The sequence below is a fragment of the Geotrypetes seraphini genome, chromosome 2, assembly GCF_902459505.1.
Source record: "Geotrypetes seraphini chromosome 2, aGeoSer1.1, whole genome shotgun sequence".
Lineage (NCBI taxonomy): Eukaryota > Metazoa > Chordata > Amphibia > Gymnophiona > Dermophiidae > Geotrypetes > Geotrypetes seraphini.
Window position 1 is genome coordinate 305,176,812 of NC_047085.1, and position 20,712 is coordinate 305,197,523.

The following is a 20,712-nucleotide window of genomic DNA, read 5'->3' on the forward strand; positions in this document are numbered from 1 at the left end:
TCTCTCTGAACTAATAACAAGCTCAAGCTGAACACTGCCAAGACTAACTTAACATAGTTCCATATCCCTCATCAAACAATCCTTACTTGTGTTAGCCTACCGTCTGCAACCGCACAATGTACAAAGTTCATCCAAAATCCTTGATGTAATCTTGGATTCTACTCTTTCTTATGCCCCTCAAATCTCTAATCTCTGGGGGAAAAAAAGACCATCAGTAGTATGCAACATCTTTAGTTGGTCAGACCCTTCTTTAACGAACGCCACTGCTCAGCTAGACTATTGCATCTCTCTATATTTGGGAATAGACAACAATCACTCATTAGAGGAACTTATTCAGCTATTCTCCAAACACTACTTCACATCAACCTGAAATCACTAACAGATTGCAGATGACCTTCCCTTCACCAAAAGGAATCAAGTACAAGCACATCTTCAATTCCTTGTTCACCTTTGTTGCTATCAATATATGGACACTAGAAAGGAGACTTGCTATCAAAAATTAAGAAGGAAGCTAAAAACATTTCTATATGATAAACATATAAGACTGATCCAACTTCAACTCCCTAGAATCCTTCTGTGGAAATATAGAGCATGCATTCTTTTTCTTTTTTTTTAATCTTAATTGATTTTTAATCTGAAACAGTGCCATACAAATAAAAGAACAATAATTTTTATATACATTACACTATTAGCAGTACAGATAACATATATATCATTCAAAATTTTCCAGAATTCCTATATTTAATGGTAACATAACATATCATAGTATATAATATAAAGTGAAGAGAATAAAGTTACCCAAATATTACATTACATTACATTACATTAGGGATTTCTATTCCGCCATTACCTTGCAGTTCAAGGCGGTTTACAAAAGATTTATAAACAGGGTTACAATGGGATAACAATAGAATTGCTAGAGTGGTAGAGAGTAGATCTTTTGACATTTCTTTGGTAGTTAAGAACAGGGAGGCTTAACAGAAGATTTATAAACTACAATTGTCCTTGCTATGATAGTAAAGGGTAGATCCATCAATATTTATTTCCCTCCCTCTAACCCACCTCCCCCCATGGATGTGTAAAGGTAAATGTGCAAACCCCCCCCCCAAAAAAAAAACCCCAACAAATAAATAAATAAACATTATTATAATTTCACAAATTTAGTCAATGGGCTCCAAACTTTATTAAATACACTACTAAATCCCCTACATTCCGCATTAATTCTTTCATATCTGTACATAGTACACAGATTCACCCACCAAAAAGTGTAACTTGGGGGTCACGTGATGCGAGCGTGGTGATCGGACGTGTGCCGCTGGGTTCCGCGCTACGATTACCGTATATCAGCAAATACCTGCATTTATTTGTTCTTCTTCTTCGCCCCTTGTACGGCCAGCGCACTTTGTCTCCCGCCGGGAACCTCGGGGGAGTTTGCCGATCCGGTTGAGCCCCGGTATGCCCATTAAAGCGGCCAAAGTTGCTAAGAGCAAACTCTGCACGCCAGACCCGAAAATGGCGTCGGCTCCCGGTGCTGCACCGCCGGAGGTGGGAGACTGGGCCCAGGAGATATCTCGCCTGGTCACGACCGCTTTGGAGGACCGACTAAACAAATTACAGTCGGCGGTGGAGAGCATCCACGAGAAGTTTGAAGCCCAGGCTCAAAGGTTGGGGGCGGTGGAGCAGCGTGTTTCTACCCGGGAGGATGAGGCCCTTGAGGAACGGAGGCGAGCTGATGGCCTGTAATCCCAGGTGTCGGCCCTCCAGGACAAGGTGGACGACCTGGAAAACCGCCATCGGCGAAATAACCTGAGGGTTGTGGGGCTCCCGGAGCTGAAGTCCTCTGATGAACTCTATAATTTCTTTCATTCGTGGCTGCCGGAGCATCTCGGCCTGGAGGCTTCGGCGGCCACATTTGTGTGCGAGAGAGTGCACCAGCTGGGACCGGCTACGGGGTCCAACTCTAAGCCTAGAGCGGCTATTGTCAAATATGTGAACTGGCGAGAGAAAGAACACTTGCTGAAAGCTTATCGGGCAGCTGGCAATTTGATGTACGAAGGAAGCTGGCTGCTACTTTTCAATGACTACTCGGCACGTGTTTCATCCCAGAGGCGGGAAATGGCGCCCATCTGCACTTCCCTACATCGCAAAGGGGTTCACTTTGCTCTGGTTTACCCTGCCAGCTTGCGGATCTGGAGGGAAGGCAAGGTGCACACTATGCTGACCAAAGGGGAGGCACAGCGATTCCTCGACGCCCTCAATGCTGCCGGTCCCTCTGGGGAGAGTGGTGGAGATTCGGCTTCCTGAACTTGGCGATGGCATGTCCATGCAGCTGCGGGGTGCCTGACTTGCTGCCATGGTGGTTTGCGCTTATCTCTGCCTGGCTGTTTTTGTTCGGACCGGTGCTGCTGGACTCTCCTCTTACTTTCTCCCTGTTCTTGTGCTTTAGCATTTATTGAGATTTGAGGATGAGCTCATGGAGGTCTCGCTGGTGTTGGCATTCACTTCTCGAGTGGAGAGTGCTATGGGCGGTGGTCCTGCTGTGGTTCTGCTTTCTTTGCACTCACCTGTTTTTGCTATAGAATGCCTATTATCATCTTGCTGGGTTGTATGTGATTGGGGGGTGGGGTGCATGATATTGTTCTATACTGTTTATTACCTTGATATACTATATGAAACATGTTTTGTACTGCTAATATCGGATTGTGGATTGCCCAGATCCATGACCCCTCTGTTTTATACCGTCCCTTAGGGGATTTTGTTTTGCTGTTTTATTTTTTGGGGGTTTGGTGGGAGTTCAGGGGGTGTCCTGGGGGAGTTTTCTCTGGGGTGGGGAGGGGGGGCAGGGTCGTGTGAATGGGGGTGAGTCCGGAGGGGCGGGGGGGGGATGAGTGGTGGGATGTATGGGTATGCTTGTGGAGGGGGGGGCGGGGAGTTGAGTGTTGGATCTGCACCTTTCGCTTTTTTCTGGTGGTCCCGGTTCTCCAGGCGGGGCTGGAGGACTTTGGGGGCTGTTGTCCTACTACTAGGGCCCTATTTGCAGAGAGGGGGGTTCTTAGCTGGGGAGGCCTTCTCTCTTCTTTTTTCTCATTTCTTCCTATTTTGTCATATCGTACTTCCTTTGATAATGGTTAATCTCCGCTTTTCTACTTATAATGTAGATGGTATTCATTCCCCCGTGAAGAGAAAGAAATTACTAAATTGGTTTAAGCGTAATCACATTGATATAGCATATTTGCAGGAGACTCACCTCTCTAGTGCCGAGCATGCCAAGTTGCGGAGGGAATGGGTGGGCGAGGTGTGTTCTTCTTCTTTTAACTCCAGACAGAGGGGGGTGGCGATCCTGTTTCATAAACAATTGCCTCTGCACATCCACAAAACTCTCTCGGACAAAGAGGGCAGATATGTGTTGGTGTTGGGGGAACTGTGGGGTCAGAAATGGCTGTTTTGTAATCTCTATGCCCCTAATGTCTATAGTCACCGCTTCTTCTCTGGGCTCCTGGCTACAGTAGCTCAGTACCCGGAATATCAACCTTTGCTGGGGGGGGGACTTTAACATCTCCGCAGACCCCATGATGGACTGTAAGCCGGCGAGGGTGTGCCCGGGGGACCATGGAGCCAAGGGGGTCAATTTTTTGATGGATCAGCTGCACTTGTTGGATTTGTGGCGGACTTTGCATCCCACTGAGCATACTTACACTTTCTACTCTCACCCTCATGATGTTTATACCCGCTTGGACTACTTTCTGGCGCCGCCCTCACTACTCCCGCAGGTAGAGCATGTTTCTATAGAAGAGGTTCCATTATCCGATCATTCCCCGTTGATACTGTCGGTCCGACTTACGAATGATACTCCACAGCGGGGGTGGCGGTTCCCGAGCCATTTGTACAAGGATTTGGAGTTTCACCGGTATCTCAGGGAACACTGGCTGGAATATTGTCGCCATAATGTTACGCCTGATGTTGACCCGATAATATTTTGGGAAGCCTCGAAGGCAGTACTCCGGGGGCACATTATAGCTTATGTGTCTAGGGTTCGGCGACGTCAGGAGGCAGATTTATTACGGCTATCTGAGGAGCTGAAAACTTTGCGACGACGGCATGTCGCTACGCTCTCGGCGGCTGATAGGCGTCGGATGGGCGATGTCCGTTCTCAATTGGAGGTCCTTCTGATGCAGCGGGCCCATAAGGATATTTATTTCCAACGATATCGCCTGCACCGCTGGGGGGGGAAGGCCGGGCGGTTGCTGGCTAATCTTGTGCGTCCTCCTCGAAAACAACAAGTCATTTTGTCCATTAAAGATCAGGAGGGTCGTCTTCATACTGAAGCAGAGGATATTCAGTCCCAATTTGTGAAATTCTATGAGACTCTTTATTCCCATCGCGAATCCCTTGATCACGACCGAACGGAGTTTTTCCGGGATTTAGCTTTGCCTCAAGTGACCGCTGCCCAACTTGATCTTCTGAACGCGCCGGTTACGGGGGAGGAAATTCAGTTGGGTATCAAAGCATTGAAACTCACGAAAGCGCCGGGACCTGATGGGTTTGGGCCCGAATTCTATAAGATAGTGGCGGATTTAATTCCTCCAGCATTGGGGGAAGCTTATAATGCGATGCATTCGGGACAGGTATTGGGCCTGAGAAACATGGCCCATGTGGTTTTGCTCCCTAAACCGGGGAAGGACCCAGCACAGGTGGGATCCTACCGCCCGATATCTCTGCTTAATCAGGATGTCAAATTACTGGCTGCTATATTGGCCCGCCGTCTGAATGCTGTCCTCCCTTTGTTAATTCATGAAGATCAGGTGGGCTTTATTCCGGGCAGGTATGCCTCTATGAATCTTTTCCGGGCCTTGATGGCACTACACTCGAGACGGGGGACAGGGAGCACATCGGCTATAGTTGGTTTAGACATGGAAAAGGCCTTTGACAGCATTTCGTAGCAGTATTTATTCTGGGTTCTGCAACAATATGGAATGGTCGGCCGCTATCATGAATGGATTCGTAGTTTATATCTCCACCCGCAGGCGCGTTTGCTGGTGAATGGGGGTCTTACCGCTTCTTTTCCTTTAGGTAGAGGCACTCGGCAGGGGTGTCCCCTTTCCCCGTTACTTTTTGTGCTAGCCCTTGAACCTTTGGCGGCCAGGTTGCGCACTGATCCTTCCATTAGGGGAATTCGGATAGGTGACAGGGAGAGTTGGATTAACCTCTTCGCAGATGACATCTTACTCTATCTTGATCATCCCCTCGATGATTTGGAGCGAGCGCTCGGGGTGGTTCGTACTTTCGGTAATTTCTCGGGCCTGCGGGTTAATTGTGCCAAGTCCGAACTGTTGCCTCTGGATTCAACTCACAGGGAGGCATGGCACTCCGCTCTTTCCATACCGCCTGTTAGAGGGCCGTTGCGGTATCTAGGGGTGTATTTGACACCTGACTTATCCCTCCTGTATCAGTACAATGTTCGTCGACCTCTTGAGCACATCGCGGCCCAGTGTGAACGTTGGAGGGAGTTACCGTTGGGCTTGTGGGGTAGAGTTGCCCTCACCAAAATGGTTCTTCTGCCCAAAATCTTGTACCCCTTACAGACTCTCCCCCTATGGCTCTCTGCCCGGGATGTGCGGGTTTTTCGTTCAACTATTTCTACTTTTATTTGGAGGCGCAAGAGGGCTCGTATTAGTTATGCTAAATTGATGCTGGATAGATCGCAGGGGGGCTTGAATCTCCCAGATGTTCGACATTACAATGTAGCGGCTCTGTTTCGTTTCATTCATGAGGGTTGGACTGGCCATCATAAGTATGCTCCGGGGGGCTGGCTCGCTTCCTGGTGTGCGCCGCACTCCTTCTTGGCCCTTCTACATTTGCCGCCTTCGGCGGTTCCCGGGGGTTCCTCGACACTGGCTCTCCTCCAGCCGATTCGGTTGGCGTGGAGATGGTGGAGGCGACAGCAGCGGAAAACGCCTGCTGCGTCGATACTCCTGCCTTTGTGTGGTAACCTTGCTTTTGTTCCGGGGATGGGTCCTTCTCGCCTCAGGGTGTGGGAGGAGCGGGGGTGTCGGACCTTGAGGGATGTTTGGGATGGAGGAGATGGGGTAGTATTTCCTTCTTATGCTCAACTTCAGAAGAGATGGAATCTGCTCCACACTCATTTTTGGGTGTACCTTCAGATACGCCACTATTATACTACGCTAACTCAGAAGTGGGGGGATGCTTGGCTCTGTGGTCCCTTGGATGCATTATTCTTTCTGGTTCCGCCGGCTCAGAACAGACTGTCGACATGGGGTCGGCTGTTGCGGGCACAATTGTCTGTGGGCGCCCTTGATGATGTGGCCGCTGTATGGCGGAGGGAACTGGGCTTCCTGGGGGATCGGAGCGCGTTTCTTGCATTGTTTGGTCCTCTTGGAACCATGGGGGGCTCGTCCGATCTTCGGGAAATGCAGTTTAAGATATTACATAGGGCATATATTTCGCGGAAACATGGGGCTCGTATGGGCCTTTGGGAGGGGGATGTCTGCATCAGGTGTTGCCGTGCTGCTGGGACTTTGACCCATCATTTTTTGGAATGCCCGTCCACTGATTTGTGGCTGCAGGCTATCCCTTTTCTGGAGCGCATAGTGCACCGTCCTGTCCCACGTGATTATGGCATGCTCTTGTTGGGCGACTTGAGAGTTTTGGAGGAGGCTGGTTTTTCGACTCCTCAGCAGAAATTTCTTTATTTAACCTTCCTTTTGGTGAAAAAGCTTCTCTTGCAATATTGGGTGTCTGATCAGGTGGCCTCTTTTACTCATTGGCTCCATCGGATGGCCCAGGTAGCACAATTTGAAATTCACCTTTCTCCACGGGGGGGACGCATTGATCAGCGCTGCTATGTGGGGCTATGGAAGACGGCTTTGTCGCTGTGTCCCGGGGATATGGGGGCACAGCTGGATACCCGTTCTTGATTCTACAGTTCTTTCTCTTTCTTAATCTCTGTATCTCGTTCCTCCTTCTGGGGGGCATGGTGGATGTGTGGGGGAGTGTGTGGTTGTGGGGGAGTGTGTGGTTGTGGAGTGATTGTTGCGTTTTGTATGGAGTGTTGGAGGGGTGTGTGCATTTGGTATGGCTGGGGGATTGCTTCTGTTCTTCTTTCTTTGAATAATTAAAACTTTGCAGATTGTGACTGACTGGCTCAGAGCTTGGCCGCTTTTACTTTCTTTTTCTGAGTTTACCAGATCGTGTATTGTTGGAATATTGTCATGATCATAAAAAGACGGTTCTTATATTTATCTAAAGTGGGTTTCACATGTAGTATCGTTCCACATATTATGGATGACAGAACACAAACTGAAGCTCAACCCAGACAAAACTAAATTTCTACTGCTTGAAAAGGACAAAACCCCTTCGATAACTGAACTAGAAATAAAAACCACCAAATATCCTATACAGCCCGCTCTCAAACTCCTTGGAGTAACAGTAGATAGATGTTGCACTCTTCAGGTGCAAATCAACAAAATCACACAAAAAGCATTCTTTACCATGCGCAACCTTCGCAAAATTAGAAAATTATTCGGCAAAGAACAATACAGACTCATAGTTCAATCCCTAGTCCTAAGTCTACTGGACTATTGCAATATCCTCTACCTTCTTTGTCCCACCTACTTAATAAAACAACTACAGACCATCCAGAACACTGCCCTCAGACTGATCTATTCCCTTGGAAAATTTGACCACATCACCAACGCCTTCCTAGATTCACACTGGCTTCCAATACAAGCCTGCATCCAATTCAAGCTATATTGCATATTATTCAAAACATTAAACAGAACGGCACCCTCCCACCTAAACAACCGCCTAAATAGGAACCTCTCTTCCAGACAGAGGAGAACCCAGTCCCCTTTCTCCTACCCTCCTTATAAAGGAACTAAGCGCAAAAAGATATATGACAACCTACTAGCAACACATGCAGCTAAATTGGATCCCTCCATCACCAACCTACTGACAGCTTCAACTGACCTCAAAACTTTTTGAAAAGAAATCAAAACCATACTATTCAAGAAATTCATCCTAATTTCCTAACCTCCACTCTTCTCCCCTCTCTCCCCCTCTTAGGATCCTCCCTTCAAAATGTGATTTAGACCTAACGCATTTAACTGTATTCCACTTCCTGAAAACGTCCAGCTATCGTTTTGATGTATTAGGCCCAACGTCTGTAATTGTATTCCTCTTCCTGGAAATGTCCAGTTATCTTTTTGATGTAATCCGCTTAGAACTGCAAGGTACAGGCGGAATAGAAGTCATTAATGTAATGTAATGTAATGTAGATACTTCAGATGAGCCTTAACAATTGGTTCAAATGGAGGCTTCATGAGTTCAGTAAGGACAACATTGAGGTCCCAAACCACAGGAGGCGGTTTGAGAGGAGGTTTGACATTAAAAAGTCCTTTCATGAATCTGGAAACCACCGGATGAGCAGAGAGGGGTTTCTCTTCAACAGGCTGATGGAAAGCTGCAATTGCACTGACACGGACTCATATAGATTTAGACTTGAGACCAGAATTGGATAAGTGCAAAAGATAGTCCAAAACAGAAGATAAGGAGGAATGCTGAAGCTCCTTATGATGAGAAAAACACCATGTAGAAAATCTAGTCCATTTTTGGTGATAGCATTGTCTAGTTGTAAGCTTTCTAGAAGCTTCTAAAACATCTCTTACAGATTGAGAAAATTGAAGAGGGGTTATGTTGAGAGGTACCAAGCTATCAGGTGTAGAGACTGCAGGTTGGGTTGAAGCAGAGATCCTTGACTCTGTGTAAGCAGAGAGGGAAAAACTGGTAGAAGGTAAGGCTCCCTGGTGCAGAGTTGAAGTAGAAGGGAGTACCAAGGTTGTCTCAGCCACCGAGGAGCGATTAGAATCATGGTGGCATGATCGTTCTTCAACTTGACCAGAGTCTTGAGAATGAGAGGGAATGGAGGAAATGCATAGAGGAAGAGATTCGTCCATTCCAGAAAAGCATCTGCCTCGAGGCAGTGAGTAGAGTATATCCTGGAGCAGCACTGAGGCAGTTTGAAGTTGTGGGGAGCTGCAAAGAGGTCTATCTGAGGGGTTCCCCACTGTGAAAAAATGTGATGAAGAGGTGAGGAATGGAGAGTCCATTCGTGAGGTTGCAGAAGATGACTCAAGTTGTCCACCAAGCAATTCTTCGCCCCTTGAATGTAGACAGCTTTGAGGAAGGTGTTGTGGCGGATTGCCCAGTCCCAAACCTTCAGAGCTTCTTGACGAAGGGAGGCAGATCCCGTCCCTCCTCATTTGTTGACATAATACATAGCAACTTGGTTGTCCGTCCGGATGAGGACTACCTGGTCACAAAGAAGATGTTGAAAAGCGTTGAGAGCCTTGAAAATCGCTCTGAGTTCCAAGAGATTGATGTGACATTGACAATCCGTACTGGTCCAGTAGCCTTGAGTATGGAGACCATCGAGATGAGTGCCCCAAGCGTAGGTCGAAGAGTCTGTTGTGAGGACCTTTTGATGAGGGGGCGTTTAAAAAAGCCTCTGGAAAGATTGGAAGAGAGCAACCACCAATGGAGAGACTTCTTCAAGGAAGGAGTGACTGAAATGTGTTGAGAAGGACGGTCAACTTGCGTCCATTGAAATGCCAGGGTCCACTGAGGAATTCTGAGGTGAAGTCTGGCAGAAGGAGTCACGTGTACTGTGGAGGCCATGTGACCCATAAGTACGATCATGTGTCTCGCTGAGATGGAAGAGCGGGAAGACACTGTGTGACAGAGTTGTAGAAGAGCCTCCAGTCGTTGTTGTGGAAGGAATGCTCTGAGTTGGACAGTGTCCAGAACAGCTCCAATGAATTGAAGAGTCTGTGAGGGCTGAAGCTGAGATTTGGGAAAGTTGATTTCGAATCCCAAACTTTGTAGGAACCAGGTATTCCGTTGGGTTGCTACACTAACCCCTTGACATGTGGAATCTTTGATGAGCCAGTCTTCGAGGTAGGGAAATACCTGAAGACCATGGTTCCAGAGAACTGCCGCTACCACTACCAGGCACTTGGTGAACACTCTGTGAGACGAGGCCAGGCCGAAGTGTAGCACTCTGTATTGAAAATGCAGATTCCCCACTTTGAGGTATTGACGGGAGGCCGGATGAATGGGGATATGAGTGTAGGCCTCCTTGAGATCCAGAGAGCATAACCAATCGTTCTGTTCGAGAAGGGTATTGATAAAGAGATGCCAGGGACAACATTCAAAACTTTTCTTTGACTAGAAATTTGTTGAGAGCCCCGAGATCCAGAATGGGTTGCAGATCGTCCGTCTTCTTCTGAACAAGAAAGTAACAGGAGTAAAAACCCCTGTTCTGCTGTTCCAAGGGAACTGGTTCGATGGCATGGAGAGAAAGCAGAGCTTGAGCTTCCTGAAGAAGAAGGGTGGTCTGGGATGGATTGGAAGGATACTCTCTTGGAGGAAGCTCTGGTAGAACCTGAGTGAAATGAAGAGAGTATCCTTCCCTGATGATGGTAAGCACCCAGAGGTCGGATGTAATTATTGTCCATCGGTTGTAAAAATGATGGAGACGACCTCCTATAGAAGGAAAAGGAGACAGAGACAGAACGGTGGAGGTTATGCTCTGTTGTAAACAGTCAAAAAGGCTGAGAAGCCTTAGGTGCAACAGAAGGTTGGGGGTTTCCGTTGCTTCCGAGGTTGTTGTTTTTTTCAGAGGAGGGCGAGTATAAGGAGCCGGCTTTGGATCAAAATACCTTTGATAGATAAGAGCAGGGCGTGCAGGTTTGGCAGGAGCTGGCTTTGGTTTAGATCTGACTATAGAAGCAAAAGATTTTTCATGGTCAGATAATTTCTTGGTGGCTGCCTCGATGGATTCATCAAAGAGGTCGTTGCCCTCACAAGGAAGGTTAGGAGTCCATGTCAATGGTACAAAGCCAGGCAAGACGACGCATAGCTACAGAGCAAGCAGCCACTCGGGCCGATAACTCGAAGGCATCATAAGATGATTGGAGGAGATGCAGACGTAATTGAGAGAAAGAAACAATGACTTCCTGAAACTCAAAATGCATTTGGTTATCTAAATAATCCAAAAACTTTGGTAGAAGAGAAATAAGAAATTCAAAGCAAGTGATGAAATAAAAATTATAACTGAGGACTTTAGAGGACATCATAGCATTCTGGTAGATGCGACGTCCGAATTTGTCCATAGTTTTCCCCTCCCTTCCAGGAGGAACTGTGGCATAAACCTTGGAAGGAGGGGGCCTCTTCAAGGAGGATTCAACAAGCAGGGATTGATGAGATAACTGTGAGTTGTCAAACCTTTTGCAATGCACAGTTTTAGGTTCAAACAATTTTTATTGATGCAAACAACAAGAAAATAGTAGCAAGGCACCCCAAAGGTGCACAGTACCAAACAAATATGCATCATATAAATAGTATAACATACAAGGACAAAACAAGAGGAATATCAACCAAACTCCCCCCCCCCGCACACACCACTAAAAGCGTGCAGTGGAAGGAGAGCGGAAAGGCACTCCGAGGCCCTGGACTCTGATGAGCCCCGAAGATGCCACACCACTCCTCCCCCACTGAATCCCCTGTACCCTGTCCATAGCAAAAGCCCAGAACCTACCCATACTCCTTAATCCCACCCCAAACCCCCCACCCTCCCAAAGGTACTCCCCACCAATACTCGCTAATACTCTCCCAGCCCAACTTTCCGAGCACCCACCTTAGGACACCCATCTCAATACCGCACTATGGCCCTTTGGATGCAAATCTTGCAAATATGGTTCCCAAATATTCAGGAACAACGCGATGCACAGTTTTATACCTAGAGTCCAATTTTCCTGGAACAGCGGGTATGGAAAAAGGTGTTTCCATGCATCGACCAAAAGTCTGATTCAAAAGCTTATGAAGTGGAAACTTAAGACACTCTGCCGGAGGTTGAGGAAGATGCATGACTTTTAGAAACTCCTTAGAATACTTGGAGTCAGTATCCAATTGAATATCCAAGTCCACAGCCATCTGTCGCAGGAAAGAAGAGAAAGATAGCTAATCTGCCAATGCTTTGCCTCGAGAAGGACTCGAGGATGTCGAGGCAGCCTGTGTCGAAGAAGAAGCTTCGGCAGGGAAAAAGGCATCAAAGGAACCTGGTGACTTGGACGAGGCAATCGAGATCGGAATATCCTCGAGGTCTGGCATCGGAGACCTCGAACGAGGAGTCGGTGAACTGGTCGAGGTTGGAGTAGATCGAGGCTTCGAGGAAGATGGTCTGGAAGGATGCCCCGATGAAGGCCTCGAATGTCGGTGAGAACTGTGTCTGGAACCAGATCTCGAGGATCGAGGAGATTTCGCCTCGGAGACGTAAGCAGCCAATGCCGATGAATGAATAGGACTAGAGGCTGTAGATCGAAGCTCCAGAGGCTTGGTGGAGGAACTTTGATGCACTCTCAAAGACTCTGTGAGTGTCTAGTCTGCCATCCAAGCATGAAAAGCAAGGAGCAGATTCTTTGCGAGTGCCTCGACAAGAATCCTCACACTCTAAACAAGGAGCAGAGACTCTGCTCCCTGCAAAGAGTGTGTAAGTTCAGACTGGGGCAAAGGAAGCAGCTCGACCTTGCGGGAGTCTGCTGAATGCCCAGGCTGGATAAGAGGAAGCAGTTTGGTTCCCATGTTAGTAAGGAACTGAATAAACTGCTTCTCTAACATGGTCTGGAAAGAAGCCGGCAAGGATGGATCCGCGTCTGAAACTGGACCACCTGCTTTGGCTGGAGGTTCTTTCGAGGTAGTGTGAGTGTGTTTCAACTTAGGGGTCTTGGACACTTTAATCAGCACCGGCGGAACCGACTGCTGAGGCATCTGACCTGAGGAAACAGGGGAAGATACAGCAGATGTCGTTGAAGCAAGAGCCGCTGCAAATGATGAAGGTCTGATGAGGCTCGAGGTGGAAGCAGTAGGCGCAGAAGGAGCCTCGATGGAAGTCGAGGCCGAAGACGCCTTCGAAGTCGAGGGATCAGTAGGAGACTCCGAAAAACTCGTCCACTAGAATGCAACGACGCTTAAAAGCACAAGGCTGAAGTGTTTGGCAAGACAGGCATGACCTAGGATGATGTTTTGGCCCAAGGCACTTGAGGCAGTGTCCGTGAGGGTCTGTAAGAGAGATCGCGCGCTGACACTTGCTACACCTCTTGAAGCCCGTAGCAGGCCGGGACATAGACGGAAAAATAGCCGCTGCAAAGTCGAAGCCCTTGGGCTGCGGCCGAGCGGCCTGTCCCGGAAAACGAACGGAAGAAGAAAATTTTTTTTTTAAACTAAAATAAAAGAAATAAAATAAAACAGCGATTCGTGAAGAAAAAAAGCACAAACCGCAGTTGAGAGAAGGCACAAAGTGAATGAAGTTAAACGCAGAGAGTCAAAGACGAACTTCTCGGCACCGCAGAAAACTGAGAACTGAGGAGACGCGCCCTGTGCTGGGCGGGAAGGCACTCGCGCATGTGCGGGCGACTCGAAACCTCGAGTTTCTTCAAGCAAGTCTGCTTGCGAGACGTCTGCACCCGGGCTCCGTCGATAACGTCATCCATATGTAGAATACCTGCCTGCTTGTCCTGGGATAACAGTCAGATGTCCCAATTCCAAGACCTGGTTTTTGATATTCCCCTCCTGATACATTCTGGCACCTGAAATTCTTTTTTTTTTTTGTGCAACCAACTTTATTAAGAAAAGCAGAATTATACACAAGTTGCTTTGTCTAGTCCTTTAATGTACATTCCAGGGTTGGGAAAGTGCTACATGATCCTGTCGGCAAAGGGGCCTCGTTGAATCTGTAGAAAGGAGGGAGAGTCTGAAGAGGTAACGCCCTTAGGTTGCTGGTTGAATGAGCATGAGATGTTCTACTGGTGGCAAAAGCCCACTTTTAGGTCTTGTCACTTTGGCCCTTTACTAGAAGCCAAGCTAAAGTTGTGCAGGACTCCAGTCTTCTACAGTTTTGTTAGCACAGAAGCCACTCGAGGAGGGGCACATCCGAGGCAACTGCACTGCACTGCCCAGCCCTACTGCCTGCACTCAGAGCAGCTCTTCCTCCAGGAGATCCTCTCTGCTTGCAGACATGGAGGCGGTCTCAGAGAGGCTAAGGCAGGACAGGGTGCACAGCTCTTCTGAACTTCTGTGTTGGGAGGCATCTGCATCATCCAGTAGCTGCTGTATCGGATCCGTGCTGTCCTTTGTTACACTGTGGTCACCTCGATCCCCTAGCCCCACCTTCTTGACCTGTGGACGCTGCACAGCATGACCGAGGCGAACAAGCTCCTGCCCAACCTCAAGGCTCTTTCCATCAGAGAAGTCATACAGCTGGACCTGCGGCCAGGTACACACCCCGGTCTGCGAGTAGCTTGAAAGCTTTGCCAGTAAAGGTTTCCACTCTGCACAGTACGTCAGCTGATCAAATTCTTAAATAAAAAAATTCAGGAATGATCAAACTCTCTTTCTTGAAACTGAATTAACCGGATGTTCCCTGTAGCTTTTAGTTGATCACCTTTCTAAACCACGCTTGGTGGGAGAATTAAGTCATAATCACAGGAAAATGGTGTATTCTGGTGAAGGTGAGGGAATTAAAGAAAAGTAAGCATTTAGTATTTGTTTCAAATAGGTAAAGAATACATACCACTCCATTAATTGCTGCCTCGATTGAAGCCTTCGGCATATTTTTGGATCTACACTGTTCTATCAGGTATGCCAGATTAGTATTTAAATCTGGGTTCCCATCTCCTTCTGCAATAGAGAGAGAATTAAGTGAAACTTACTTTTTCTTCATGGCACTGATGATTTTCTGATATACTTCACCAGACACTAAGGGCTCCTTTTACGAAGCCGCATTAGCAGTTTAACGCACATAATAACGCACGCTAATTTGCCAGCCGCGCTAGCCGCTACCATCTTCTCTTGAGCAGGTGGTAGTTTTTCGGCTACCGCGGGGGTTAGCACACGCTAAAAATGAGTGTGCGATAAAGCCGCTAATGTGGCTTCGTAAAAGGAGCCCTAAGTGGGTTACTGTTTTATTACTAGCTTTGTTAGTCCAGTACAATACAAAGAACTCACTGATAAGGGCTTATTTTTTACTAAGCTGCATTAAAACAAAAGTTATTTCAATGGGTTTTAGTAAACCAGTACAATACATGCTATGTTTGTACCTAGAATGCAGTGTTCCGCAAAGATATACATGTTCTTCACCTGGGGCCACAATTTTAAAGGGCTCTAGCCCAGTGAAGCTCCCTCATTGCCCCTCCCCCGGCCAGCTGAAATCATTTTCCCTATAAAGAGCTCCTTGAAAAACCTCTGTGCAGGCAGACCCTCTTTTCCAAAAACGAGATCAGACACACCAAAATCTATTCCCATCTTAATCAGGTTATTAAAAAAAATAACCACAAACATCCCTCAACACTCCCCAGCACATCTTCCTTCTTTGGTTCCCCAATTCTCCTACTTTACACTAGGCAATTAGAAAAGTATTCTGGACACAACTGAAGGTTAATTACTTCTAACTCTGCCAGTACCATAATTCAAATTACTAGAATGTGAGACTACTGTCCTAACCTCTGTTTGGGAGGAAGAGGCTAATATGAGCTGGAACGGAGAAAGAGACTTTCAATTGGGGTAGTGCCCTTTAAAAATCCCAAGAGAACTGGCAGATGCAGTAGCTTGTAGATATTCTCAGAGAAAGTTCACCATAGTTCCTCTAGTTCAGGGATAGGCAATTCCGGTCCTCGAGAGCATCTCAAGGAGGCAGTGCATGCAAATCCATCTCATACATATTCATTGTGGATATCCTGAAAACCTGACCTGGCTCTGGATCTCGAGGACCGAATTGCCTACCCCTGCTCTAGTTGACCTTTTAGGACTTATTGTGCCCAGGGGTAAGGGAGGAGAGGAAGAGTGTCAGTGTACAAGAAAAGAAGCTATGTGGCTGGTTGTAAAGCATCTGCACAAAATAAAAACAAAATACTGGCTGACAAACAAGTTGGTGATTCTTTTTATTCAACTAACTTTATCAGCATTGGTGTTTTCCAATCCTTCGGGATTTTGATGGTTCCAGGGTGGATTTGTGTTGGAATAAATTTACAGAAATAGATTGGCAAACTTTTAATCTATATATATAAAATCGGAGGTATGTATGTGTGTATGTGTCGCGATCACGCAAAAACGGCTTGACCGATTTGAACGAAACTTGGTATGCAGATCCCTCACTACCTGGGGTGATATGTTCTGGGGGTCTTGCGGCCCACCTGCACACGTGGGCGGAGCTACAAACATAACATCAGAGTTCACCCATTCATGTCAATGGAAAAAATGTAAAAAGCTGCCATTCTCACAGTAATTCCAACTACCTGGGGTGATATGTTCTGGGGGGTTTCGCGGCCCACCTGCACACGTGGGCGGATCTACAAACAGAACATCAGATTTCACCCATTCATGTCAATGGAAAAAATGTAAAAAGCTGCCATTCTCACAGTAATTCCAACTACCTGGGGTGATATGTTCTGGGGGTCTCACGGCCCACCTGCACACGTGGGCGGAGCTACAAACAGAACATCATATTTCACCCATTCATGTCAATGGAAAAAAAGTAAAAAGCTGCCATTCTCACAGTAATTCAAAAACGGCTTGACCGATTTGAACGAAACTTGGTATGCAGATCTCTCACTACCTGGGGTGATATGTTCTGGGGATCTCGCGGCCCACCTGCACACATGGGCGGAGCTACAAACAGAAAATCAGATTTCACCCATTCATGTCAATGGAAAAAATGTAAAAAGCTGCATTCTCACAGTAATTCACAAACGGCTTGACCGATTTGAACGAAACTTGGTATGCAGATCCCTCACTACCTGGGGTGATATGTTCTGGGGGTCTCTCGGCCCACAACTCTATGTTGCTTGCTCAAGGGTGGGTTCACCCAACAATTTATATGTTCTTGCTCCTGGAGGTGAAACTAAAAATGTTATTTATAATCACGTTTTGCGTTAGTTGTATTGTATTCATTTTGTGAAATATTTCACATTATAATTTGAATATTGTACTTTTTATTAAGCTGTAAAAAAATAATTTCATTCACCACTATAAAGTATCTTTATTTGAATCCATTTACAGTTTTATTGCTATAATTAAATACCCGTGCAACGCCGGGGCATCAGCTATATATATATAAAATCGGATGTATGTATGTATGTTCCAGCATAACTCCGAAACGCATGGACAGATTTCAACCAAACTTGGTATACATATCATTTGCTATCTGGGAAAAAAATACTGTGGGGGTGGGAAGGGGATGGCATGTAAAGACTCATCGAAAAAGACAGATATTGTTTTGACCAATGGTGTGAAGCTTGGGGAATGATGTCACACAGTCAGAATGATGTCACAGTCAACAGTATATAAGGAAGTGCCGCTGTGGTGTGGTGTGGTTAAGCCGAAACTGAAAATTTGTGTGATGTTAATCCTCGTGAATGTTCCTGAAGGGAATTTATATCCGCGCAACGCCGGGTGATCAGCTAGTAAATTCTACAATAAGTATGTAAAAGCTTACTGTAGACTTGACAGCTGTCCACCTAATGTTATGAAAGTTGCTCCGGTTAATTTTAAGGCCAATTTGCTGCTTTGGATCAATTTTTTATTATCTACAGGGATGTTCCCTGAGAAACTTGGTCAAATTGTGATTACACTGATTAGAAAAAATATTAAAGAATCTGCTAGCATTGCATCTAATTTCAGGCCTATAGCTAATATTCCCTTGGCCACTAAGTTATTGGAGGGGTTGGTTAATTTTGAATTGGTTACACATTTGAATAAGTTCAATATTTTGCAAAATAATCAATCTGGTTTTCGGTCAGGTTTCAGTACTGAAACTGTTATGTCCTCGTTGTTAGATTACCTACATTTATTATTTAGCCAGGATACAAGTGCTCTTATTCTCCAGCTTGATTTGAGCAGTGCATTTGATTTGGTTGATCACATTATACTTTTGGACTGTCTAGAATCCATTGGAATTTCAGGAAATGTCTTGAACTGGTTTTGCGGTTTCCTGGGTAAAAGATCGTATCGGGTGTGTAAGGACGATATTTTGTCATTTCACTGGGAAAACACCTGTGGGGTGTCGCAGGGTTCCCCTCTCTCCCCTACTTTGTTTAACATTTATCTTGTTTCTCTGGGAAACTTGTTGCAAAGCTTAAAGCTTAAATTTTACATCTATGCAGACAATATTACTATAGTCATCCCAATTACCGTATTTTCACGCAAATAACGCGCACCCGTATAAAACGCGCACACGGGTATAGCGCGCAGAAATCACGATGATATGTACAAAAACTTTGGTATACCGCGCTCACGGGTATACCGCGCATGCTGCCCGACGCTCCTTTCGCCCGCCCTGACTTTCCGTGCGCTGTCCCGACTCTCCGTTCACCCCCCCTGACTTCCATGCACTGTCCCCCCTTGAAGGTCTGTCCCCATCCTGAAAGCCTGATGCCCCCCCCGACGTCCGATACATCCCTCCCCCCGAAGGACCGCCAACTCCCCAACAATATCGGGCCAGGAGGGAGCCCAAATCCTCCTGGCCACGGCGACCCCCTAACCTCACCCCGCACTACATTACGGGCAGGAGGGATCCCAGGCCCTCCTGCCCTCGACGCAAACCCCCCTCCCCCCCAACGACCGCCCCCCCCAAGAACCTCCGACCGCCCCCCCAGCCGACCCCCCCTGGCAACCCCCCCACCCCCCTTCCCCGTACCTTTGGTAGTTGGCCGGACAGACGGGAGCCAAACCCGCCTGTCCGGCAGGCAGCCAACGAAGGAATGAGGCCGGATTGGCCCATCCATCCTAAAGCTCCGCCTACTGGTGGGGCCTAAGGCGCGTGGGCCAATCAGAATAGGCCCTGGAGCCTTAGGTCCCACCTGGGGGCGCGGCCTGAGGCACATGGTCGGGTTGGGCCCATGTGCCTCAGGCCACGCCCCCAGGTGGCACCTAAGGCTCCAGGGCCTATTCTGATTGGCCCACGCGCCTTAGGCCCCACCAGTAGGCGGAGCTTTAGGATGGATGGGCCAATCCGGCCTCATTCCTTCATTGGCTGCCTGCCGGACAGGCGGGTTTGGCTCCCGTCTGTCCGGCCAACTACCAAAGGTACGGGGAAGGGGGGTGGGGGGGTCGTGGGGGTCGCCAGGGGGATCGCGGGTCGGCTGGGGGGCGGTCGGAGGTTCTTGGGGGGGACGGTCGTTGGGGGGGAGGGGGGTTTGCGTCGAGGGCAGGAGGGCCTGGATCCCTCCTGTCCGTAATGTAGTGCGGGGGTGGGGTTAGGGGGTCGCCGTGGCCAGGAGGGTTTGGGCTCCCTTCTGGCCCGATATTGTCGGGAAGTCGGCGGTCCTTCGGGGTGGGGGTGCGAGTGGTCCTGCCGGGGGGGGGGGATGTATCGGACGTCGGGGAGTCAGCCGGGCAAGAGGGCTTGGGCTCCCTCTTGCTCCGATCGTGGATGCGGGTGCGGGTGGGAGCGCGTGCGAGCGGTCGTTCGGGGTGGGGGTGCGAGCGGTCCTGCTGGGGGGGTGAATCGGGCGTCGGGCGGGGTGGGAACTATGTTTTAAAACTTTTGTATACCGCGCTCACGCATATAACGCGCGAGGGGTATGCGCGGTAGGTAAAAACGCGTATAACGCGCGCGTTATATGCGTGAAAATACGGTACTTGTCTGTCATCTGAATTTTTAAATTTTCTTGCAATTATTATTAATCAGATTGAGCTTTGGATGACGGCTTTCAAATTGAAATTAAATAAGGAAAAAACTAAATTCTTTTTGGCAACACCTAATGATAAGGTCAGAGAAATAATGATACGTGTGAATGGGTTGGATTACAATATAGAACAATCCATTAAAATATTGGGGGTAACGCTGGATAAACACCTTACCTTGGAGAAACACACCGATTTAATCATTAAGAAATGTTTTTCAGTGCTCTGGAAGCTTCGTACCATCAACAAATATTTTGATGAAATCTCTTTTCGGTTGTTGGTGAAATCTTCCATTGTAAGTATACTGGACTACTGTAACATTGTATATGTAAGATCTTATTTGAAAATTCTAAAGAGATTAAGGGTAGTCCAGAATACTGCTGTTCACCTCATTTTTTTGTTTAAAAAAAATGGGAGCATATTACCCCTTTCTATCACAAACTGCACTGGCTGCCGGTGGAGTCTAGAATATTGTTTAAGTTTTCTTGCATTTGTTACAAAGTAGCATTTGGTCTGTCACCAGGTTATCTTCTTTCTCATTTTTCTTGGAGTCATTCAAGTTTCAAGTTTATTAAAAAATTTTTATACCGCTCATTCAAATTGCTAAGTGGTGTACAGCTATGATTCTAATAAAAACACATGGAGAGCGCAGTTATTTACTTATCCTTCCATAAAATCATGCCATTATAAGAGGTTCCTCAAGAAAACTTTTCTTTTCAGGCTGCTAAAATGAATATATGGCTCAGAAAAATGATGTTAGAAGCTTCTTCTTACTTAAATTTTAGGAAATTACTAAAGACTCAATTATTTAATAGGCTGATATCATAATGTTTTGTCTTTTTCTTTTCATTTCAACCATGTTGCATTTTATTCCTACGTTTCTTACCTGCATGGTTTGCACTTCCATTTTGATCAATTTTACTGAAATGTCTGTACTTCTATTCTGTCAATTTTATTGAA

General features: G+C 47.0%; 1 protein-coding gene across 1 annotated transcript in view; it reads right to left on the bottom strand.

Moving 5' to 3' along the window:
- LOC117354881 (translational activator of cytochrome c oxidase 1-like) overlaps positions 1 to 20,712 on the bottom strand; it is a 120,063-nt gene that overhangs the window by 74,423 nt on the left and 24,928 nt on the right. Inside the window, exon 2 of the mRNA XM_033932841.1 lies at positions 14,645 to 14,751. Coding sequence (XP_033788732.1) covers positions 14,645 to 14,751 — 107 coding nt within the window. The remainder of the gene's footprint in view (positions 1 to 14,644; positions 14,752 to 20,712) is intronic.